At 54.3% G+C, this 24,562-nt stretch overlaps 1 protein-coding gene across 1 annotated transcript in view; it reads left to right on the forward strand.

Moving 5' to 3' along the window:
- Nucleotides 1-24,009, forward strand: part of SDC3 (syndecan 3) — a 46,175-nt gene extending 22,166 nt beyond the window's left edge. Inside the window, exons 2-5 of the mRNA XM_074162140.1 lie at nucleotides 19,676-19,793; nucleotides 20,237-20,850; nucleotides 22,690-22,960; nucleotides 23,843-24,009. Coding sequence (XP_074018241.1) covers nucleotides 19,676-19,793; nucleotides 20,237-20,850; nucleotides 22,690-22,960; nucleotides 23,843-24,009 — 1,170 coding nt within the window. The remainder of the gene's footprint in view (nucleotides 1-19,675; nucleotides 19,794-20,236; nucleotides 20,851-22,689; nucleotides 22,961-23,842) is intronic.
- The last annotated feature ends 553 nt before the right edge of the window (nucleotides 24,010-24,562 follow it).

Here is a 24,562-nt window from a genome sequence, read left to right on the forward strand (position 1 = left end):
TGGAGATGCTAAAGGCTGGGTTAGCTCAGTGCGTGGGGAACCAGTGCTGTGGGGCCGATCCTGACCCAGGGCAGGAGAGACACAACCTGGTTGTGGGGTCCTTCCCAACTCTATAGCTCCGATTGGTGCAGCCAGCACTGATTTCCAGGAAACATCCCTCAGCAGTGGGTCACCCCACACTATTTCTCCTGCTTCCTTCCCCACAGCAGCCCAGTGTCATGCTGCTTCACTGCCATGAGCCCCAGGGATGGATTTGGGCAGGGAGTGGGGCTCGGTGGAGCCTGGCTGGGAAGCCATGGCCTCATGCCTTGCAAAGGGCAAAAATCAGGATTTCTACGCAGCATGTGCTGGGAGCATCCTCCGGAGCATCCCTGCAGCAGCGTGAACCCAGGGAGGGAACTACAAAAGGAAACTCCACATTAATCCTCGGTGTTTGGCCAAACTGCACGCTCAGCCTGGTCCTGGAGGGGTTTTCACACACAGAATCTTCTTGGTTGGAAGGGACCTTTGAGATCATTGAGTCCAACCAACAAAAAAACCCACCCCCCCCACCCCCCAAAAAAAAAAAAAAACAACACCAAAACCAAAACAAACACCCACAACCAACCCCACACCCACCCACAAACAGACACAACCCAACAATCTCAGGCACTAGAGCATGCCCTGCAGTGCCATGGCTACACGTTTCCTAAATACCTCCAGGGACGGCGACTCCACCACCTCCCTGGGCAGGCTGTTCCAGTGCCTGACCACTCTCTCAGTGAAGTAATTCTTCCTGATATCTAATCTAAACCTCCCCTGCCCCAACTTCAGACCATTTCCTCTGGTCTTGTCATTATTCCCTTGGGAGAAGAGGCCAACACCCACCTCTCTACACCCTCCTTTCAGGCAGTTGTAGAGGGCAATGAGGTCTCCCCTCAGCCTCCTCTTCTCCAAACTAAACATGCCCAGTTCCCTCAGCCTCTCCTCCTCTGACTTGTTCTCCAGACCCCTCACCAGCTTGGTGGCTCTCCTCTGGACACGCTCCAGCAGCTCAATGTCCTTCCTGGAGTGAGGGGCCCAGAACTGAACACAGCAGTGGAGGTGAAGCCTCACCAGTGCCCAGTCCAGAGCTGTACTCTGGGGGCCAGGGAGAGCAGAGCCACCACCGCTTCACCAGTGTTCCCACTCCCAGATTGGGATGTGGCCAGAAATCCACAGTTTTAGAGCAGCCTGGAGTGTGTAAACCACTGTATTTTGGATGGTTGGGGATGAGCGTACAGGACACCCCCATGTATCACCTTGTTTTCATTCTGGCTGATCTAAGTCTCCCCTGTCCCTGGTCTGACGCACCCTTCTGAAACCTTGTCCCCAGGGATGCCACGCGTAGCAGCGAGTCCCAGAGGTTAATGATATGAGATGCTAAAAATAACACTTTTTTATCTACAGACGCGTGTCCTTGTGCGTTTTGCGAAGCGGGCGGGAGGAAAGGTGGAAGCGGAGCTGGGATGAGCGGGAGCTCCAGGCTGCTGGGTGCAACGTGGAGGTTGGGGTGCTGTGGGGTGCTGATGCTGTAGGGAAGAGCAAGGGAGATTCCCGCTCATGTCCGAGGTCTTTCGTGGTGAAGTCAATGGGAGAACTGACTTACGGCCCTGCTGGGGATTTGCTCCGTGACTCAGTTTCCCCATAAGTGAAAAGGAGGTGGAGGTGACTTGCTGAGATGCTCGGAACCTGGCGGAGGGTTATGAATTCCTGGGGGGAAAAAGTGCCCCTTTGGTCAGATGAGGATTGCTCACCCATCGCAGTGTTGTGGTGGACGTTGCTCGCTTCTGCCACCTCATGCACACCTCCCTGGTGTAATTCTAGCATTTAGGTAAATCCACCATAAAAAAATCCATCCAATGCCAAGGCAGGAGGTTGTGTGCTGCCCTCCCCCCCACGGCACAGGCAATCAGCCGGGCTCTGGGCACCCAGGGAGGGCTGCGGGTAATCCCCTGTGCTGCTGCATCCCTAATCCTCGCCCTGTCCCTCGCTGAACTGCCTGTGGGGCAGAGGAAGGGAGCGCGGGGCGAGCTGGGGTTTGCTTCCAAGCGAGCAATCACCAGGGCTGGGTGAGTGTTGCCCAGCCAGGGCCAAAATCTGCTGGCAGGGGGTGAGGAGCTGTGACAGGCCAGCTGCTGGGGTTGGGCTCTAGTGGATTTGCAGCAAAGAGCATGTCCTGCCGCTCTCCTTGCACAAGGGAAGCTGGAAGGGGCACTGGCCACTGATGTCCCCAGTGGGAGGGAGATATCCTGGATTTGGAGGATGTAGGAACCCAGTTTGCAGGAGCATCACCATTTCAGCCTGGAGTTTGGGGACTGAGCACCCAGAGAAAGCCGGTCTGTGGGACTGCGGTCCCCTGTCCATCTCCCATACCACATCCCAGTGTTTCAGTCCCCCATCCCCAGCATCCAAACATGCCCCCCCGCACAGACCTGCTTCCCTGGGTCTTCTGCTCTCCCCGCCAGCAGAAAAACGGCCAAGGGGACCCGGGCACAGCCAGGCTGGGTTACAGCCATGGTTTCCCAGCTCGCTTGCACCCAAGACTTTCTGCTTCCTTGGCATGCAAACCATCTCCCGTGGCTTTTCCAGCATCACTTCTGGTGCCAGGTGGGCACCCAAGATTTGTGTTGAGCCCTCGGCAGGTCTGGGAACATGGTGGGAGCCATGGTGGGAGCTCGCTACGAGCCATGGAAATAAATAGGGAGAAGGAGGCAGATTTTTGAACATAAATTTTGGTGCTTTTAGTTATATTTTTTTTTTAGTGGGCTAAGCAGCAGCTGGGTGAGTTGTAACCCTGTCGCTCCTCTGCGGAGCAATGGCAGTCGGGGACTGCAGTGCCCACTGCAGCCGGTGGAGAAATCAATGGTCGTGGTAGTTGCACGGGTGGAAGCCTAACAGCGGAAGGGTGTGAGTGAGAGGAGGCTGGCAGGGAGAGGCTGTATCTTTTATTAGAGCAACTGATACAGTTGGGGAAAAAAAACAAACTCCAAAGCAGATAAGCTTTTGGGCTCACAAATCTTTATTCAGGTTCTAAATAGAAGCAGCTAAGTCAGATCACTGGGTTTATTTTAATCAATTTTAGATCTGAAAAAAGAAGACTGGTGAGCTGAAAAGCCTTTTTTTTTGGTTTTTTTTTTTTTTTTTTCCTGGCAGTTTCTTTTTCCCTTTTCTTTTGCTGTTTTCCAGGGAGCCCCGTCAGTGTGTAGGGCTGGATGGTGCTGTGAGTGTGTCAGGCGAGATGCTGGAGTGGGTCATGGCCCTGACAGCCCCAGACACACCAGTTTTTGGCTTTCCACATCCCCCGAGGGATCCCCTCCCAGGCTATTGCAGGCTTTTGGGGAGACGCTGCCCAGTCACTCTGTGACTCAGTTTCCCCACCTGAAGGGTGGAGAGGATGCTCCCTGCGAGCCAGGCTGGCCCTACAACTTACGCTGCCCTTCTGAGGTGTGTGGGGCTCAGGGAGGTGTGTGTCACACCAGGATGCTGCTGTTGTCTGTGGGATGAAACATGGTCTCGTTGTGGGGCTCCTTCTGCTCTGCTAATCCCCCTCAGGGGTGAAGCTGAGCCCTCCAGCTGGGCTGAGGGGTCTCTCACCACTCCAGCACAGGCTCTTGTAAGTCGTGGCTGTCCCCTGGGTCATTGCAACCCCACCCCAATCCTGCCGGCAGGATGCTTTGAGGTTTCCAGGCTGGAGATGCTCAGCTCTGCAGGTGCCCTCCAGCCTGGCCAGAGCTGGATGCAGGGAATTGCCTTCAGCCGTTCCCGGGGCTCATCCATTCATGGTGGACAACAGCACCACTGACTGCTTCCTCCTGTTGCCAGAGACCTCCTCTCCTTGGGAAACACATCTCCTCCTCCAAGAAGAGGGGAATTGCTGTTGGGTGTCTGTCCTTGGTGATGCTCCCAGCGGGCACGGCACCCAGCACACAACCCATCTTCTCTGCACAGTGCTGGGCTCTTGCAAACATTGAAGGGGTAAAAATCCTTCTTGATGCCCAAGTGACCCCTCTTCAAACTGCGCGGTGTTGGAGGAAGGCAAAGGGTTTTGTCCAAGGGATGAAGGAAATGTGGTGGAGCAAGGACTTGAACCTGCTTTCTGCTGGTGGCTCTACACACTGGGACATCTTGCTGTGTCTGGTTGATCCCTGCCAGCTTGAGAAGGTGGAGGAGAGCAAAGGGTGCCCTTATTTGTCAAGAAGATGCCGGACTCTGCCACTGATGTCCATTCCCTTGCTCTGCCTCAGTTTCCGTCTCCCTGTAAAGCACAGGAGGATGTTTTTCCCCTTCTATCACCATGTGCTTTGGGATGGGTGAGATGGAGGTACCAGGAGAGGCTCTGTAAGGGGCTTCTCCCTCCAGACAATCAACGACAAATACCAGCTCCAACGCGGGCAGCCTCCACCCCGCTCATGGTCCTGCTGCTTCACTTCAGCTGCTTATTCCCTGACAAAATTAAACACCTGTTGTGGTGATGGTGATATTCCACGCAGAGAAGAAGGTGAAGAGCCATCAGGGGTCAGGGCTCACCTGGTGGCTCTCCCCAGCCAGCGGCACAGAAGGGCTCTCGCTCAAGGACCAGTGATGCCATCTCCAGGACCAGTGATGCCATCTTGGACCCGTGAACAGCCCAGCTGGGTGGGTGGATGGATGGTGGGGTCCCTGGTGAGCTCACACCACCCAAATGCAAACCCTCTTCCCCAAACTTTGGGGCTGACGCTGCTGGGTAGATGTTGCCTTAAAGGATGCTGCTTCTCTTCTCTCCAGCGGGGTGTTGAAATGCTGCCATCCCGCTTACTGTATCAGCCGTAATTATCGTTGGAAAGGCAGAATGGAAGCGGCTTGTGTAGTTACATTTCATTAAGAGGACTTCATCTGGGAGCAGGAAACGAGGAGGCTCGGGCTGTATAAATATTTGAACAACTCCTTCCAGCAACATCACCCCCTTTCACACATCCACCCATCGCACGCGGCCGGGATACCTTGAAACAAAACCCCTGCAAATCCCCCATTCCCGGTGCGGGGGCAGCGAGAGTGGGGAGTGGTTTTTGTCCAGTGGCAGAAGCTTTTTGCTCATTTATAAGGCTCGAAGCCTCCAGCTCTTTTATTTTCTCTGTAAGCCGAGCCCTGCGGGGCCGGTGGTGTTTCCTGGGCAAGGAGCAGTAACCAGAGACGGGCAACGCTCAGGTCAAGGCTCTGATCTGCGACAGATTTGAGCCGTTCTCTTTCATCTGGAAACCTTAGCTTTATTGGGGCGGTGCAGAGCCTAAGTGCTTCCAGACGTGACACGAGGGGAACCAGGTCCCAGTGGCCCAGCTGCTGTGCCCTGTCCCAGTGATGGCCGTGTTTGGGGTGACCCCCATTGCTGGGGGCTGCCCTGGTGCTCCCTCCTCTGGGACCATTTCTCCTCCCTTTGCACCACACAGGGCAGAGGTTTAGCAAATGCTTGAGCTGCCCCATGTGGGGAATTTATTTTTTTTTTAACTGCATTTTCATTTTTCTTTACCACACATCCCCTTTGATTGCCTAACACCTCTGGCTGGGGAGAGGGGAAGGCGGCCGTGCAGCCACCGAGCTGGAGGGGCCGGTGCCGTCGGAAGGGAGATTGATTACATTTCCAGGCGAATAACTGCAGCAGATAAAGTTCAGGGCAGATAAATACAGGCTGAGGGCTCTTTGTGCATGGACCAGAAAGAGGAAATACCTTTTTTTTTTTTTTTCTAAATCGCAGAGCTCCAGCGGTGATCTGCTGGGGGTGGGGAACGTCGACCTCCTCCTGAGTGCTTTTGGAGGGAGGGAGGCTGATTTTTGCAGCCAAAAAGATGCAGCTGAGATGAATTTCGTGGCCAGGAGGGATGCTGTCATGCCCAGAGGAGCTGGGCAGAGGCAGAATGTGGCCCCAGCCTGGCTGCTGGCCTTTCTGTGCTTGATGGTATCACCTCCTCCCCGGGCAGGGCGGGGAGACTGGTGTGAACTCCCCACCCTGCTCTAATTCTTGCTGGAGAGCTGAGTGATGAGGCCAGACAGCAGAAATTGGGTTACTCTGGGCCCTGAGAAGGGCTTCCACGTGGGCTGGGAACTGCTCACTGGTTGCAAGGAGCCAGAGCTGAGGTTTTCACACCCCCTTCTGCAGCACTGACACCTGAATCTAATCACCCATCAATCTATTTCTAAGGTGCAAAAATTTTGGGTATATAAGTGTCAGGCAAGCAACACTTGGCGTTTTCACATCGTTCAAGGGCTGGTTGATTAAATCTCTTGGCACCCCCCGAAATCAGGCATCTTTTTCCTCCATGATAGTGGCACATCAGCCCCAGGAGATCGCTGGTCCTCACTGGGAGCCTGGTGGTCCCAGCATAATCCCTGCATCCCAGTCACTCCGTGCGTTCCTCCCTGGGTTCTCCTTTGGGGTCTTGTGCTCAGGATGGTCTCGACGAGGATAAACTCCCTCAGCCAGAGTCTGCCCCGGTTTAGGGGTTTGCAATAAATGGGAGAGCATGGTGTGTGCAGAATCTCACTCCATCCCTTGCTTTTCAGGCACTGGGCATTAAATCGTGGTGTCTCGAGGGCTGGCGCCACCATAATACTTAGTTAGCGCCGCTGCCTGCCTGCTCGGGGCTGTAACACGGGAGAGGTGGGAAACCCGAGCGGGGAGGGAGTGGGATTAGGTTTCCCCGGCTCCAGCTGGGCAACGTGGCCAGCCGAGAACAAGGACGCCAGTGTCCGAGGCGCCGTGCATCAAACCATCCCCACACCTATTTTTTCCCTCCCCTTTTCTGCTGCTGAGGTTCTAAAGAAAAACTGAACCTGGAGAGACCCGATTGCTCCGGGGGGATTGTGAGCATCGGGTACACGGTGGTGGCTTTTCTCTGGCTGCAGTGTCCATCTCCCCTGGGAAGTGAATGGGCTCCAGTTGACAGTAAATGGGGGAAAAGGGGAAAAAAACCCTCCTTCCCTATCTGAGGCTGGGAGAATAACTGTTTTCTCCTCGCTCAGGAGCTGGTGGGGCTGTGGAAATGCTGGCATTGCCCTGGGGTGACCCGGGAAGCGTGTAATCAGCCCAACCATCTGGCTGGGGAGATTTGGATGCACGGAGGAGCTCAAGCTGTCACCAAAACCCACCCAGCTCTTGCCGGGGCTTGTGCTCGGCTGCGGCCAGTGCTGCCGGTGGCTTTGCAAGGGCTGAATGAACCTCTAGTGACCGACTGAAAGAAGTCAACTGGTCAACTGGTTGGGACTGGAGAAAACCCCTTATGAGGCTCCTCACGAGGAGCTATTTATTTTTCACCCACCCTCGACAGGCAACAGGCAGGAGGATGCATGAAGGTGTCACGTTAAGTGGGAATAATTAGTACAGGTCCTCACCGAAGGCCTCTCAGGTGTAATCAGGAGAGTAATTAGGAGAGAGGAGGCTGCTTTCCAGCAAGGTGCAGCACCCTGTTTCTTCCCCACCCATGTGCCCCCACAGGTCCTCCTCATGGGGTTTATTTTTCTATGGGACAAATCTCTGTGTGCTTACAACTTTCCGTTGAACTCCTCTCACATCTCAGGTCTGGCTTAAAAGCTCTCAAATATTTGGTGGGCGTTTTTTTTCTTCTACTTTTGAAGCATTAAGATGTAATTTTCTGGTCTTCTCTTTCCAGTAATGGAGGCTGGAAACAGGCTTTTTCTCTCCACTTCTTTGCTGGGGAGAGCAAAGAAGTTTGTTTACTGCCCTGGGTCCTGGAGCATGGAATTGAGGGGAAAAAGGAAAAGGTTCAAAACATAGGAAAAAAAATAAATGGGGGAAATAAAAAAAAAAAGAAAAAAAAAAAGAAAGGGATGAAAAAGAGCTTGGGAGGAGAAATACCATCAGAGCTGTTGCACATCCAGCTACGGGAGCGGCTTTAAATAGGCTGGAGACTTTCTGCCACCAGCTGGCCCCGATCCCAGCACCCACACTGGTTTTGTGGGTGTTATGCACCCCTGAGGAGTGGAGAACAGGGCTCTGCTCCCCTCCAACCCCCTCCCCACAGACAGCCACCTCTTCATTCCCCTCCCAGCTTGGAAACACCAGCTCCAGCTCCACCTGTTTGACTCGGTGGGTTGTTTTTTCCCCTCTATAAGGAAAAGTCCCTTCACTCCATGCCCAGTGGTGGCTGCAGGGTCCAGCCCCAGGCCAGCGCTCACCCATGGGACCCAGCCCAGGGGATGCTCCCACCAGTGCTGGCTCCCACAACATTTCCACGGCTGAAAAACTCCAACCCCCAATAACAGGGTTTTTAACCTCTCTTTAATGTGACGGTGGCCCCTGGTGTCATTAAAGTCTCGATTTGATTTTTTTTTTTTTAGTATCTGCTAACAGAGAGGCTGTCCCCTGCGCTGGGGCTCTGGCAAGGTTAAAGCAAGAGGCAGAATAAACCACCAAGCCCTGAGCAGACCCAGCCCCCTCCAGCTCTGCCTTCCAGCTGGCCCCTGCTGTCATCCCACATCAGCAGGTCGAGTCCCGGTTGGAGAGGACATTGTGCCTTTCCCCTCAGTCCTCGGGGAGGGGGAAAACGAGACAAGGGCTGATGATGCCCGTTCCTGCAGCGTGCTGCCCACCGGCACTAGCAGATGATATAATCCATGGCACAGAGGTTACTTCTCCCACTGGCCTCACTGGCAAGGCTGCTCGCCCTTTTGTGTGTCTGGCTGGTGGGGAAACGCTGACTTTCAGCCCAGAGTTGCATCTAGGGCAGTTGAGGGAGCAGAGAAACACGACCTGCTGGGACAGCGGGGAGTAAGACATGGATGACCCTCTGCAGAGATGTGCCATGGTCCCCAGAACCCCAGGGATGAAAGATGAGATATGGGAGAGAAGTCTTTGCCTGTTCCCTTCTCCTGCCCTGCATTATTTGCACCTATTTTGCAGACAGGTAAACTGAGGCACACAATGACTTGTCCCCCATGTGAGCCACCTGAGCATGCAAATATGCCCACACCTCCCAGCCCCTCGACAACACCAAAGATGCCTGTCTTGGCCAAACTCCATCCCCATGGTCTGGATACGGAGCATGGGACTGTTTTTCCCCAGGCTGGGTAGGGTGAGCACTCCCAGGGGCCCGTCTGTGCTGCTGGTCTCTGCAGAGGAGCCGGAGGTGAGACAAGGAGTGTGTGAATCCCAAAGTGCCAATTAGCAACGTCCTGCTGCCGAGAGGCCGCCGGGGAGGTGTTTAACAGACACAGTCCCTGTGCCAAGCACTTGAGGAAGAGCAGGAAAAAAATCTGTATATAAAGTCCTCTTTTGCAGCTCTTCGGAGAGCCGCGTCTCAGGGAGGGGAGCGAGCTCTGAAACGCGCCTTTGTGGAAGGTGAGAAAAGCTCGAGACAGTTTTGCATGTTAAGCTGCAATAGGATTATGGAGCAGAGCAAATTAAATCAATTCTGCAATGACTGGGGGGAGCTCCCGCTGACAGCAGCAGCTCCTGAGTCCCGGGAAGGAAACAGTGGATGGAGCCGGAGGGCTGAGACCCACCGTGAACATCCATGGATGGTGGCCTGGGCTCTGCGGGCAGAGCGCCGAGGAGGGCAGGATTTTCCCGGGGCTGCCTGCGTCGCCATGACAATGGGTGATCCCAGGGGAATTAATGAGTCTAGAGCGCATCTCGAATCCTTTGGGGTGGAAAAGAAATTGGGCTGGCCAGGTAGAGCAGGGCGAGCTGGAGGGCAGGCTGGGGGTGCAGGCATCCCAGCTGCCTGAGCCCTGCCCATCTCTGCCTGCCAGCCCGGCTGGTTTTGCTCCATCCCATGGAGGTTGTCTCCATTGCCCTGCCTGGGTGAGCAGGATGTTCTCTATAGGATGGTGGGCACCAAAGGCTTGGAATTCTTTGTCAAGCAGGTATCTCCCCACTCCTGGGTACCAAAGGGTGTCTGCAGAGCCCAGCTCCAGCTTGGCTTTTCCCCTACACTGGCTTACCCAGGCCTGGGGGAACCTCCTGCCCAGCTCCCTCACCTGCCAAGAGCGTAATTTCCAGCCCAGTGCTCCATCAGCTCTGGCCAAACCCGCAGCCGTGGGGTGAACGTGCTTTGAACCGCTGCCGATACAGCAGGAGCCAAACACAGCAGTCCCCAGGGGGTGCTTAGGGCTTGAGGGGATCTGCTACCCCAGGGGAGCCCCAAGAAGCCACCTCAACTGCCTGATGCAATCCCAACCGCTGCGTGGCAGAGCCTCGCTGGGCTCTTTTGTGCCTCTTCAGCTGGCGCTTTGCATGCAGCAGGAGGTGGGGACTTTTGTTTGTGTGTTTGGTTTTATTTTTTTCTCCTCCATCTCCCCGGAGGTAAAAAGCGGAGCGTGCTGGGAGACGAGGTGTTAGCAACAATTTACGTCGGGAGGTTTGCTATTTTTCATGCCAGCCCTGGCTCGGGGATATTTATTGTGTAGTTGGGTAGGATCTGGCACTAATCCATCGAAGAATTGGGATAAAAAATGATGGTGGAGACAGAGGATCCCGAGGAGGAGGAAGAGATGCTGTTTGAGGAGCTGAACCTGGTCCAGGGTACCTGAACCCGGTGGTTCGTTATATTCCTTGAGTGATTAGACGCTCATGAGTGTCCAAATGCAGTTTGGGGATGCGCCCGCACCCAACCCGGCCCCTCGCAGCGTTGCCTGCGTTGGCAGCGGAGAATCGATACAAAGCCAGAATAATTGCTGCTCTTCGGTAAATGTTAATGATTATTTTACTCGCATAAAATAACCGGCCTATTAAATCAAAATGCACTGGGGTTTAGGCAGCTGTTATTCAGGGGCTTAATTAATCTGGGAAAGAATGAAGTTACAGAAAATAACTGGCTGCTGCTCGCCTGAGCTCGCGCCACATTTTATGATCTATGGGATCTCTGCCAGCCATGAGCATCAGCCCCCCAGTTTCCACCAGCATCCTGCACCCCCAAACTCCAGCCGTGCCATGACAGTGCCTTCTAGCCCAGCGTCCTCAGCTTTGCCATGGGCATCTCCATCTCAAGCAGCTTTGGTGGTCTCTAGCATCAGTCCTTGGGCAAAAACTTGGCCGGAGCTCCCCATGCTGGGACATGGAGGTCTTTTCCCAAAGCAGCAGGTCCTGGTGACACTGAGATGCTGTCTGGAGCAGCTTTCCAACAGATTTATTTTTAACTCGCAGCCTTGGATCGAAGAGTGGAAATTCAGTGATTTTTCTGCAGTGGGAAAAGAATTGTGGAGTCTTTAAGGTTCAGAAACAATGTTTTCATTCCAACTTTATGTGCGAGTTAGTATTATTTCAACTGTTTATAGTATCACTAAATCACGTGTTGGGATGAGTTATTAAGGTTTTCTATATAAAATACCAGAAAAGTGCTTTCAAGGGGTGATTAATTGAAAATATCCCGTGGAAAATATCATAGAAATAATCGACACTTTTCCTGCGGTATGTTCTCAGTTTAAATGTGTTTTTCTGGAGAAAACAGCTTTTAGCTCCTGATGGATTGCTGACCCTGGCTGCGTCCTTCCAAGCTTTCCAACGCAGCCAGATTCAGCATCTCTCTTGGAGGAGAGCACACACCTCGTGTCGCTGTTGCTTTTGCTGCCACCGTTTGCATCGCTCCATGGCAAGGACAGCCGCCTGCCCACCTTGTCCTCTCCCTGTAGAGTGCGGGGTTGTGGGGCTGCTGCTGGGAGCAGGGGGTTTGGACTTCCCAAAAGCTGTCTCATTGGGCTGAAATGCAAACAGACCTGTGGGACTTTGGCTTTCTGGTTTTGCTGTTTGTTTTGCAAGCAGGATGGGCAGGGGATGGGATGCAGAGACAAGAACCTGTGTTCGGCAGCAAGGGATGGGATGGCAAACTGGTCCTCATGCTCGCCTACACCACCCAGTCCTGTTCTCCAGGCTGCTTTCACACCGATTCAATCTTCCTTTTCCTCTTTAACTGCCCACCCATTGGGATGTGGAGCCACCTGGTCCCCTGCATCCCTGCTGATGCTCTCCACGTGTCCCTTCCCCTGCCTTGACCCTGTCTCGTGCCCTAGAGTTGTGCCAGAGGCTGCTGGATGGCCCTGGGCTTCCATATCATGGGATAAAATCACCTCCATCCCCAGCTTGCTGTGCCAGGTCTCCCTGCAACACGCATAGGGCTGTGCCTGGACCCACTGGAAGGAGGTGCGTGGGCTCCTTGGGCTGTGATGCTTTCCTGGGGTTCATTCACCCGTGGGGGTGCTCTGCTCTCCGTGCACACTGCCAATGAGCCTCAGACATGTGCCAGGGAAGGATTTAACCACGCAGCTCTATGCCCATCGCCCTCAGCCCAAGCTCTGGGCATGAACCAAACCTGCGTGCTGGCTGCCTTAGGAACCACCAAATTTAATCCTTTTTTCATTTCCCTTCTGAGTCCTTCAGGGAAAACTCTTGACCTTCTGCCCACAGCCAGGAGGGGCAGAAACATTCACAGCCTTCAGTCACTTCCCCTGCCCGGACTGGGGCAGATAACTCCCAGCCAGGGCTGCTGGGGCTGGGGGAGGCTGCTCTGACCCTCCGCAAAGTCCTGCAGGGAGCAGATGGCAGGACTCGACCTGGGATTTCTCCTCCCACCTGGACCACTCCCCCGGGAGCTTCTCCGTGCTTTCAGAGATGGCTTTTCTCCCCCTCTCCCCCCTTAACCCACTCCATGACACCCCTGGGGAAGTGGACCCCAGACCCGGCTTGGGTGGATGTGCTGGAGGACACCACCCATCACCCCGCACCAGCGATGGATGCGATGCGTCGCCATGGAGGAGGCGGTTTCCATGGCAACTGTTGCCATGCCAATGGCTACTGGAGAAGGGCCTGAGAGCATCCCAGGGAGGTTCACCAGCCTCTCCCCATGGTTAAAGATGGATTGATTTATAAGGCTCCCTTCCTCCCAGTGTGAAAGCCAGACACTCGGCAGTGAATATTGCTTTTGCAATGGCAGCACATTTTGGGTTTAATGTTCAGGGAGGATTTCAGGAATTTTAGGAATCGCTGTGAAAGCCTTTCCATGGAGTGGGAACACCCTAAAAAATGTAACAACCTAATCCTCCCTGCCTAGGTAAGGAGGGGCAAGAAAGGGTGTGAAGGTAATTTAGGAAGACCCAAACCAGCTGGACCCTATCCCCCAGGACACGTCTAGAGATGTAGAGGGTTCTGTAGGACCGTGTTTGTACCATACGCAGAGGTAATGGGCAGGTCCCCTCTGTGCCTTGTTTTCCCCATCTTTTAAGTCCCCAAATCCTCTGGTGTACGTGGGGAGCTGCTCCTGGGAGGGCTGAGTGGGTCAGTGGGACCCTTTTCTTGAGTTTTACTTTTTTTTTTCACCTGGAAAATGGTCTCGCCCTCCTTGATAAAGGGAGAGGAGAGGGAGGGACGGGCCATCCGCTGTGCTTGGGGGGGTTAGATGTGCATAGATGACGGAGAGGGACTGAAGCCTCTCTAATCTCCCTGCTCAGCTCCGATGGTGCCGGGCCAAAGGGCCTGAGCTCTCGCTCGCTTTCCAAGGCTCTTAGCACAGGATTTGGGTGCGATTTGTGCTGCTGCGGCCCCTTGGCTGCCATTCCTGGCTGGTCCAGCCAAGTGGAGGCATCAAAGGGGACAGCGTGTGGCTGGGTGGGTGGCATCTCCTGCTGATCTCACTCAGCCCTGTGGCTGCTACGGGAGCAAAAGTGTCCTCAGATCAAGTGGGAGATGTTTTCTTATCCAAGCTTGATGTAGTGACCATGTCACCTCCAGAGCTGCTGACATCCAAATCCTTTGGGTCTGGCACTGATTTGGGGTCTTTTAGAGCACTGGAGGAATGTTTATTGAAATTTGACTTTCTGGCCCTGCCCTGTGGAGACTGCTTTGCATTGGGGCTTGCTTTTATAGCAGCAGTTCTGTGACCTTTTTTGGACACTGGAGGAGTAGAAATAGGGCGGGTGATTGGGGTGTGGATGATGCCAGAGCTGCATCCTGGCCTGGGCTGACCTCATGGCTGGCGTGGTGGCAGTGACCAGCTCGTGGGCTGAGCCATGGGGATGTGGCACAAGCGATTCCCTTTCTACAGGACAGTCCTTAGCGTGGCCCGATGGAGGCATATATAAACCTTTCTGCTCCTTTCCGCCTCCCATGGAGTGGGACATCACCAAAGGCGGTGCAACCCCCCAGGTCCAGCTGGCGTCTTGGGCCCCGGTGCCTCCAGCAGCTTTGCCTTGACCCCTGGTTTAATTTCCCTAATGAAGCCCGGCCGGGGGGAAGTAGGGCTGAGCTGGTTAATGAAACCCCCTGCCAAGAGCCATTAGCTGGGAAGTTGTAATTGCAGGGATGGGAGATGCTGTCCCTTGGCTCGAGCTGGCTAATTGGTGGCCCTCAGCATCCTGCTGCAGACAGGGCAGGACAGGGGCTGGTGTGGGGTTGGGGGCACCAGGACCAGGATGAGCATCACACTGGGGGTTCCTCCCTGCCCAGAGAAGCCTCTGCCTGCCTGGCCCAGCTTTGCATGGGACACCCAGAGAGGGCTGCACAACCTGGGAGTCCTGCAAGTGGGTCCCCCCATCTCAACTGCAGGAGTAGATTCATCAAGGGTGTGGATGAAGCTGGAGTGACTCCTCATGCCAGGCAGACAGGAAATTTGTACCATGGAAAACCCTCTTTTGGGACTGGCAATCCTCGGCGGTTGCACAGGCTTCACAGCCTGGCCACCGGGGTTCCTGCTGGGGTCGCAACGCTGTCCCTTCTGCCACAGGGTGGGGACAGTCCATGAGACCATCCCTGCCAGGAGTTGCAAGGTACGGAGCCAGCACACCCAGGACATCCTCCTGTGGGGTGGGAACAGTCCGTGACACTAATTCTGGGGACCAGGGATTGCAAGGGATGGATCCAGCACCCCCAGAGTGTCCTGCCATGGGGTGGGGACAGTCTGTGACACCATCCCTGGGGATCAGGGGTTGCAATGGATGGATCCAGCATGCCCAGGGGATCCTGTTGCAGCATGGGGACAGTCCGTGACACCATCCCTGGGGACCAGGAGTTGCAAGGAACAACACCTGGGGGATCCAGCACCCCCAGGGGAACCTGCCAGCCAACTCCCTCCAACCTTGCCCTGACCACGTGGAACCTGCTGTGTCAGGGATAAAGTCAGGGTGAAGTTTTTTGGGCCAAATCCAGGCAGCTGCATCTTTGCTGCGATGCAGGCTGTGAGGGATGGGGAGGCAGCCGCAGGTCAGGCGGTGGGAGCTGCCATCCTGCGTGATTTGTGATTTCCCGGGCTGGCAAAATCACCGTTCCTCTCTGCTTCATCCCAGCCACGCAAGGGGGGAGCAGCCCCCTCGATGCTGGGGGGAGGCTGGGGGTTGTGCACGACTGCGGGGCTTGGTGCACGTGGAGTATTAACGATCTAAGCAGCAGTAAATCCAAATAAACACCGACTGTTCCCAAGATTTATGGCATGAGCCTGACCTAATACCATCAGGGCTGCAGCTGGGGCAGCCTGGCCGGGAGGAGGTTTACGTCACTGCCTTGGGAGTGGAGCAACATGGGGGCTTTTTTGGGAGCAGTCATGTCCCAAACACCCTCTGCACTGGGAACACCTGCAGACATTTCACAAGTCTTTATCAATAAATCCTCGTGAAGCTTCGTGGGCTGGGGCTGTGCTTGCTGGGGTCCCCCCATGCCTGGTCCTGGCGGTGGGGTTATTTAGGGGTTTATGCTGGGCAGATGCAATCCTAGGATGAAGGATGCAGGAGAGGAGCAAAGGGTTGCCCAGTATCCATTGCTGCTTGCCATGGGTTTGTATCACAGAGGAGTGGCTCAGGAGCAGCCTCTGGAGACTTGCGGATGATATAGAGAAGGGAAACTTTCTGCCATCCCACTTTAGGTCCCTTTTCCCCTCCCCGGAGCAGCGGGAATGCTGCAGCTTCGTGAATATTGCAGTGCAACAGCAGTATGGTGCTTGGTCATGTGGGAGCTGGTATTACATGCACTGAGCTGGCCAGGCAGCAGCTGGAGCTGGGCTGCTGGTGGGATGCTCTGTGCCACCAGCTTTATACCAGAGTCCCTCCTCGGTATAAACTCCACTGATCACCGCCAATACTCTGGAATCCACTTAGGGCAAAACCCGGCGGAGAACATCCCTGCTCTGCTGCAGGCTGGCGTGTGAGGGGCAGGCATGGGAGAGCTGTCTCTCACGTCAGGGGAGTTGTCTCTGGAGAGTGAGTTTTGGCCCTGTGAGGTGTTTTATTGCTGTGAAGTTGTTCCTGCAGTAGTTGGCAGCTCCAGGAGATGGATCCCCGTGGGGTTGTGGCACAGATCCCTCCCTCAACATGACAGAGCAGGGGGTAGGGGATCTGGGGAGGGGACAGACCCATTGGAAGGGCTTCCAGCTCCAAACTTCCACACCATGTTGGGGAGCCGCTTGCTGCAGGTTGGAGCACAGCATCGGTCGGTGGCCCTGGGAGGAGTCTGGGGCTGGGCAGTGGCCGCTGGGGACTCCTCCCTGGCCATGTGCTGAGCAGGGGGGTGCTGGGATCGGTGGTGACTGAGCAAAATATGGGGGTGTTATTCTCATGGGAAAGTTTGCTTGTGGATTTGGGGCTGGGCAATTCTCACTGGTGAAGTCCAGGAGCTGCCCTTACACAGTCATCTCCATCGTCTCCAGGATATTCCCAGTGATTTGATCACCCTGGGGCTGCCGGTACCAAACCCTGGCTGTGAACAGCACCCGCAGCTGCCAAAGTTGCTTCAATTCAGCATTCCCATCCGCCTTGTTCTCAGCTGAGTTGGGGTCTTTGTAGTGGGATGGGAGCACGTTGTGTGTTCCCGTTTGCCCTCGCTCCATCGCTCCAGGCTCTTCTGGGCAAAGGAGATCCAGGGCACGCGCTGGTTCTGCTGAGTGTCTCCACCCCGTTGGTGGATGGATGGAAGGATGGATGGATGGATGAATGGATGCATATGTGGATCCATGGATGGATGGATCCATGGGTAGGTGGGTGGATGGAAGGATGGATCCATGGGTGGGTGGATGGATGGATGGATCCATGGGTGGGTGGATGGATGATTGGTTAGGGGCTGGCATGGCATGCTGGGGCCATGCGCTTCCATTTTCATTTCCTGGTCCAAGTACGGGGAGCCAGGGAGTCGGTGGCCAAACTTGCCTCATCTGGTTCCAATTTAAGGGAGAAACGGGTTTGATGGAGCAGGGCCATGTGGCTGCCATTATGGAGAGGCTTTGCAGGTTACACAGAGAGAATCCAGCTTTTGGGAAGCTCACCCAGGTTAACTGGCAGGGGTGAGGGGTGGTCTAGGGAACACCTGCTCAGTGGCCTCCTCATTTCTTGGTGAGCCTCAATATTTTTGATGTAATAATAATAATCAAAAGGCAAATAAAAGCAGCTCCAAATGCTTCTTCCTTCCATCCCTCAAACCTTGCAATTTTTCCTTGCCCTTCCATCAGCTTTGGTGGCCTGTCTCCTAATTTATGGGCTGCTATGGGTGGTACACCCCATCAGCCTTCAAAAGACATTGAACCAGCCCCTGCATGTCCCACAGGATCTCCTGGTCCCTGGCTTCCCTGCACAGGTCACAGGGACAGAGAAGTCCTTCATGGGCCATTTCACAGTGGGTGAGCTCCATAGCTTTATTCTACTGACCCACAAGGGACATTGACCTAAAGGTTTTGGAGTCAGTGCTGGGGAGTCATGGAAAACTTGCACGGTGAAACCAAAGGTGGTTCTTGGAATCTTTTACTTCTATCCACTGCCTTCCCCTTTGGCTTCAGTATATCCTGTCTGGACAACTATTTATTATTGCATTTTATTTATTTTCTTGTTGCATGCTAGTTTATAGATGAGACCGCTAATTTAGCAAAATCACTTCCACTGATCCTTGGTGCATCAGTTTTTCCCTACTTTTTACCCTCTCCAGGAATTGGAGCCCTCCATAGATCCTCCATAAATCAGGTCAAAGGATTATTTGAAATCATTTGGCAACATCGAGCTCATTGAGCTTATCACCCATTGGTGACACCTTGATTTCCAAGGAGGGAAAGCAAGCTCTTGCCTTGCAGGGACATGTCCCCCTCGCTCTTGGCTACCTCCTGCCTCTGTCCCATCTCTCCTGGTCCCTCTTCTCCAGGCTGTTTCCCCACTACCATGGCCATTGCTGGGCTTCCCAGCACCTCTGCAGCGTTAATCAGTGCTGACTCCCACATTCAGTGATGTGACTCTCACATTACTACCATTCTCAGCCTTGTGCTGCAGCGGGATTTGGCCTCTGGGGCTCAGCAAGGGGTTGCATGATGCCCAATTCCCTGTGGTTTCATTCCGGTTGGATAACAGACTTCTTCAGTGAGCTGCTGGTGACCATGGATTTGAAACTCCAGGATGGTGCATTATCTTTGGGGCAAAGATTAGATCTTCCCAGTGAATTGGAAAGCATGTGGTGCACTGGAGACTGGTGGGGTATAACTGGTGACTGCAGTGATAGGGGAGAGCTGGAGATAAAGGAATAGATCCAGCCAGAAAAAGCTCAGCAGCACTTTCAGGAGAGACAGACATTTAAAAGCCCGACTCCCCTTGACCTTCGCAAGAGATTTATGTCCTCAGGAATGTGCTCATGCTGTCACTGTGGGCGTATGACACAAGTGGTACATCAGTGACTATCTAGGCAGGGTTTGGGCAGCAGACAACTCCTTGGCTTGGGCACCACGGCAGCAATCAGCTCGCAGCCCCTGGCAAGTGTCCTGCCTCACAGTCCCGAGCATCTCTCCGCAGCCAAGGGTTGCCGGGTTTTCTCTCTCTTGCCACCTGATGGGCTCCAGGAGAAGAGATGTGGGGAGAAAATGTGAGTTAAGTCCCGAATTTCCTTGTCAGGGGACCTTCTGACTTTTCAAAACTCCTTTTTGTTCTAATCTGGAATGAAAAACAAAGAAACTGGAAGTTTTGTCAAGAGGTAAAAATGCTCAAATAGGTGAAGGGGACCCTTCAACACCTTTCTTTTAAATTTAAGCACTAACCTGGCTTGTTACATCTTGAAACATCTGATGCTATCTTGCAGATCAAAGCCTCCTTGTTTGGCTGTAATGAAGTGTCAAACTGTTTCCTTGCAACACAAACAGGAGACACTTTGATCTGCAAAACAAGATGTTTAAGAGCTCTACGAGCAAGGGCTCTTCAAGTTTTAGCAGCATTGTAAAGCAGTGGAATATTTGAAGTCTGATATTGTTTCATATTGAGTCTTTCCAAGTTATGGCAGCTAATAGTGTGTGTTACTGTCACACCTGTGCCATCAATCACGTGAAAATCATCTAAAACAAAACAATAGCGAGCCAGAGAACAAAATTGATTTTTTTTTTTTTTCCTAACAGTATTCAAAAGCAGTTGTTGTTGTTTTCCCCCTTTTTCCAGAGGGCTTGTTTCCATGGGAAATGTTATCGGCATCAATGTGAGCTCTCCACAAAGTGTCAGCTTGTCTGAAAGATTTGCAGCAGCAAATTGTTTTGGGAAAAAAAAAAACCAAACACAATTCTGGATGATTGAGCTGGAAAGCGCTGCCTGCGCTCCTGCTCCCTTGGTCTTGCTTTTGCCTGGCCCGTTTAACCTGTGCATCATCCCATGGGGGCTATCTAGGGGTGTCTGTGCAGGCTTCGCTCTTGATTTGTCATTCTGGAGCTGCTCACACCTCTATCCCCCTTGGCTGCAGGCTCAGCGCTGGCGCAACGAGAACTACGAGAGGCCCGTGGATCTGGAGGGCTCTGGGGACGATGACCCCTTTGGGGACGATGAACTGGACGATGTCTACTCTGGCTCCGGCTCGGGGTGTAAGTAGCTGCAGGGCTCCTGGGGAACCCACGGTTCCTGGCTGTGGGTTTTGGTGGGACTGGAGAGGGGCTTGACACAGGATGGGACAGTGGGAGTCGCTGTTATCCATGTCCAGAGCTGGCCTCTTGCCCTCTCCTAGACAAAAGCAAACTGCCCCAAAGGCTGGACTCAAGGGACTCCATTTCCCATTTCAGTCTCTGGTCTGACTGGGCAGGATTAGCCTTTCCCCAGCACAATAGCACCTGCCATCTTATAGAGGTTTCATTGACCTCTAAAGAGGGGCTTTGGCCACCACATGGGAATTTGCAGCCATTGGTTTCTGCTGAGCCTGGAACCCGTCCATGCTCTCGGTTTTTTTGGGGGTGAGGCCAGGTGGGTGTCAGCCCTGGGAAACGCTGGGCCAGCAGCAGCTTCACCCTTTGCTCTTCTCCCCTTCTTTCAGATTTTGAGCAGGAGTCAGGGCTGGAGACGGCAGTGACCCTCACCACGGACACGTCTGTCACGCTCCCCACCACAGCGGCCATGCTGCCCATCACTTCGGTGCAGCCCGTGGCAACGCCCTTCAAACCATTCCCCACTGAGGACACCACCCCCGAGCAGACAACCAGCATCTTATATATCCCCAGGATGACAGAGACACCAGTGATCCCCAGTTGGAAAGCAACCACCACCAGTACCACTGCCAGTGACTCACCTACCACCACGACCACCACCACAACCACCACAGCCGCTACCACCACCACAACTACCACCACAGCTACGACCACCACCAGCACCACCATGGCCACTGCCAAGCCCACCACCATCCGGAGGTTCCTGCCCCCTTTCGTCACCAAGGCAGCCACCACCCGGGCCACCACATTGGAGACACCCACCACCTCCGTCCTTGAAACCAGCACACCAACAGAAGTGACCACGTCACGGCTTGTCCCCACCAGCACAGCCAAACCCAGGTCCCTGCCAAAACCAAGCACCTCCAGGACTGCAGACCTCACAGAAAAAAGCACTGCCTTGCCATCCAGTCCTGCCACGCTGCTGCCCACAGAAGCCCCCCAGGTAGGAGGCAGGAGCCCTTCTCACCTGCTAAAGGGCTCATGGGCCATGTTTGAAGCCAAACAATGGTGATGGGAAGCCTTTGGGGTAGATCAGTCCTGAGCCAGCTGCTCAGAGGAATTGTGGAATCATAGAATCATAGAATGGTTTGGGTTGGAAGGGACCTTAAAGACCATCCAGTTCCAACATCCCTGCCCTGGGCAGGGACACCTCCCACCAGACTAGGTTGCTCAAAGCCCCGTCCAACCTGGCCTTGGATGGAAGGTCAATCCAGGTTGGGCTCTTCTGAACTCTGTGGAGAGTGGAATATTTTGGGAGCTGGAGAGGGAGGATTAAAGGGTGGGGGGTTTAGCATGGCCAGAGCATGTTGATGGGGCTGGCATGAGAGCTAATGGGGGCACCCAGGGATGTGCCATGTGTCCCTGGTACCCCTGCCTGTGCCTTGCACTGGAGCGGCTTCCCCAGGCAGGAGGGAAGCAGGGCTGGAGGTACTGCTGCCCCATGGGGAAAGAGGGGCTTTGCTGTCTGGGCTCATCATACCATTTCCCAACTTGCAGCCCTTCAATGGGAGGCCCAAGCCTCCACAATTACAGCTTGACAGTGCATTTCCAGCCCGTCGGGTGTCCTGAGCAGGGGATTTAATCTGCTGATCCATCTCTCATTCAGAGCCCCTCAGGGGCCCTTTGAAAACCGCTTTGACTGAAAGGTGGAGTGATTTGTCTAAACTAGTCCCTCTTTTCTGTGTACGTATATGTATGTATAGTGCTCTGGGCTCTCCCTGACCTTCAATTAATCTCTGTCACAAAAACGCGTGCTTGTGGGAAGCAGCGAGCCATGCGCTTGTGCCGGGGGCAGCGTGACATGGAGAGGGCTCTGCTTGCCCTCCCCAGCGTTGGCCCATCAAACTCTTTGCTCATCCCGATTTGTAACATCCGGAGGCAGCCAGGGAGGGAGTGGTTTGACCTGTGAAGGAGGGATCCCGGGGACGTTTTGCTGGGGGATGCTCAGTGTGATCCGGACTTCTGGGACAAAGGGAAAGGTCAAGGAGATTTGGCCCCGAGGGAGCTGCAGGTGTGGGGATGCGCAGGAGGCAATGAATATGTCAGGGTTGGGCTGGAGGGGGATGGAGGGGCTCATCTGGCCAGCCCATGTTTGCTCTCCATGCCATGGAGGCTGGGTTCCCCTCCATGCCAAGGGAGCTTGCTCAGGGACCATGGCAGGGAGGTGGGCTGGCTCCGTGTCCTGGGTGAGAAGGACCCATCTTCCTGCACCTGCCCTGTGCTGCAGGTCTGCAACTATAGGATAAGCTTGAATGGAGAAAAGGGAGAGGGAAGAGAACCCCTGGGGCTCATCCAATGGCATCTGATCCTTACACTTGCTATGTTGCTGGAGCACAAATGGTTGCATCGCTTCTGTGTGATAGACACAGAAGCGTCTAGCATCTCACAGGAGGCATCTGTGAGATGTTTTAGCCAGCCATCAGTCTGCCTGGGGATAGAGAGCCCAAATGTGGGTCTGGGATGTGGGGCTGCAGGGAACAGGTGAGAGATTGTGCATCTCAGAGGCACCTGGGATGGGGACAAAGAATAGCCCGGCTCAGCTGCTGTGGCCTCGGCCTTTTGGTGACCATCAAGGTGTGGGGTTGTGTTGCTTGCTGCAATATAAACCATCCACTTCAGTGACACAGGGAAGGGATACCCCAATGTCATCCCCCATGTTCCTTGCTGAGAGGGCCACCCTGTCATCGGTACTGTGATGTCTTTTGTCTGGACACATCAAAGCAGCTGAAGGCAGAAACAACCCTTTGGTCCTTGCCCCTCTCCATCTTGTCCTTTCTCCCAGATGGAGCCAGGGGAGGTAACGACGGTCCTTGACAACGAGCTGGAGGTCCCAGTCAGCAGTGGCCCCAGCGGGGACTTTGAGATCCGGGAGGAGGAAGAGACGACTCGTCCTGAGCTCGGTAATGAGGTGATGGCCGTGGTGACACCGCCGTCGGGACCCGGGCTGGGCAAGAACGCGGAGCCAGGGCTCATCGACAACACGATAGACTCTGGCAACTCGGCCGCTCAGCTCCCCCAGAAAAACATCCTGGAGAGGAAAGAAGTGTTGATAGGTGAGACCCGAGGGCTTGTGGGGAGAGAGCTGGCATGTCTGGGGGGGGACAGACAGCTGGGCTGTCCATGCCCCAGGAGAAGGGTTGGTCTTATGGTAGTGTTAAGTCTGGGATAACCCACACTCACCTGCTAAAATAGCTCCAGGATCTGTGCTGGGGGGTCCCCATGAGTCTTCACGTCTTTGCCAGGAGAGTGCAGAGCTGTGCATGATTTGCTTTTGCTAAAATGGGTTTCCAGGTAAAAAAAAAATAGGATGTTAGTGGAATGATGTGCTATGGTGCTGGCTGAATACCACCCGGCCAGTTCTGACTGCAGGGGAGGAGAGAGGTGCCCTGGGAGGGCCACTTGTGCCAGCCAGAGGGACATCAGAGATGGGGCCGAGGTGTCAGTGTCCCACCAACAACTAAAGGGAGCTGGAGGCAATGGCACAGCAAAGCCGCTATTGTTCTGGTGGTCTTCAGCTGAGCGTGGTGGATGCTGGTAGGCAGCCAAATGAGCAGCTCTTTGGGGGACTTTCTGCACCCTCCTTGCATGATGTTACAGCCCATGCAGGGACCTCTCTCTGTGCCCAGGCTGCCTCGTGCCAGTCCATCACCCACCGTGCCACTGGAGAGATGCCTTCGGGTCCTACCCACTCTTCAGCATGACTGCACTTGGGAGCTTTTGGAAGCCCCTTGAATCACGCGATTGCGTTAGCTCCTCACCTTCATTTTCAGTTTTCTCAACCATAGATTTCAGGAGAAAAGTTGCTCGCAAACTTACAAAGCACAAAACCCAAGCTGGAATCCCAGATGATCCCCCACCACCAAATTATTTGCACTGAAGGCCGGGCGGGGGCCGGGGGGCGGCACTGACAGCCTTGCCACTTCTCTGTCTTGCAGCCGTGATCGTGGGCGGCGTGGTGGGAGCCCTCTTTGCTGCCTTCCTGGTCATGCTGCTCATCTACCGGATGAAGAAGAAGGACGAGGGCAGTTACACGCTGGAGGAGCCCAAGCAAGCCAACGTGACGTACCAGAAGCCCGACAAGCAGGAGGAGTTTTACGCATAGAAGGAGAGCCCGGCGTGCCTCGCACTCCCTCCCTCCCCGCTCCAAACTCTCCCTCCTCCTCTACTTCATCCAGTCTCTCTCTTTCTCTCTCTCTGTCTCTCTTTTTTTTTTTTTTTTTTTGGCTCAGACTGTGAATTTAAAGAGCAAAACCCGCAAGAGCTAAAGGAGAAAACACGTCTTCGGCATGATGAAAAATTCAAGTGCCCAGAGCATCGCTGAGTTCAGACCGAGCACCGCTGGCCTTTCTGCAGCGGGAGGGACGGGGCAAGGAGCCAACGCCAAGGGAGCACATGCCTGGGGAGTGCCCTGGCGAGCACGGGACGGGGCGGTCAGGCTGCCTAAGGTGGCTGGAGGTCACTGGGCTTTTCCCACCAACACAACAGATTCTGGGATCTGGACACCTTCTACCAGCCCTGGGGCGCAGGGGGGTTGGTTTGGATTTATCTTCCCCCTTTTTTTTTTTTTTTTCCCACTTTGGAAAGGAGGGAGGTTTCTTTCTCTCTCTCTTGTTTTTTTGGTTTTATTTTGTGGTTTTGTTTTTTTGTTTTTTTTT

This window comes from Numenius arquata, chromosome 21 (genome assembly GCF_964106895.1).
Source record: "Numenius arquata chromosome 21, bNumArq3.hap1.1, whole genome shotgun sequence".
Taxonomy (NCBI): Eukaryota; Metazoa; Chordata; class Aves; order Charadriiformes; family Scolopacidae; genus Numenius; species Numenius arquata.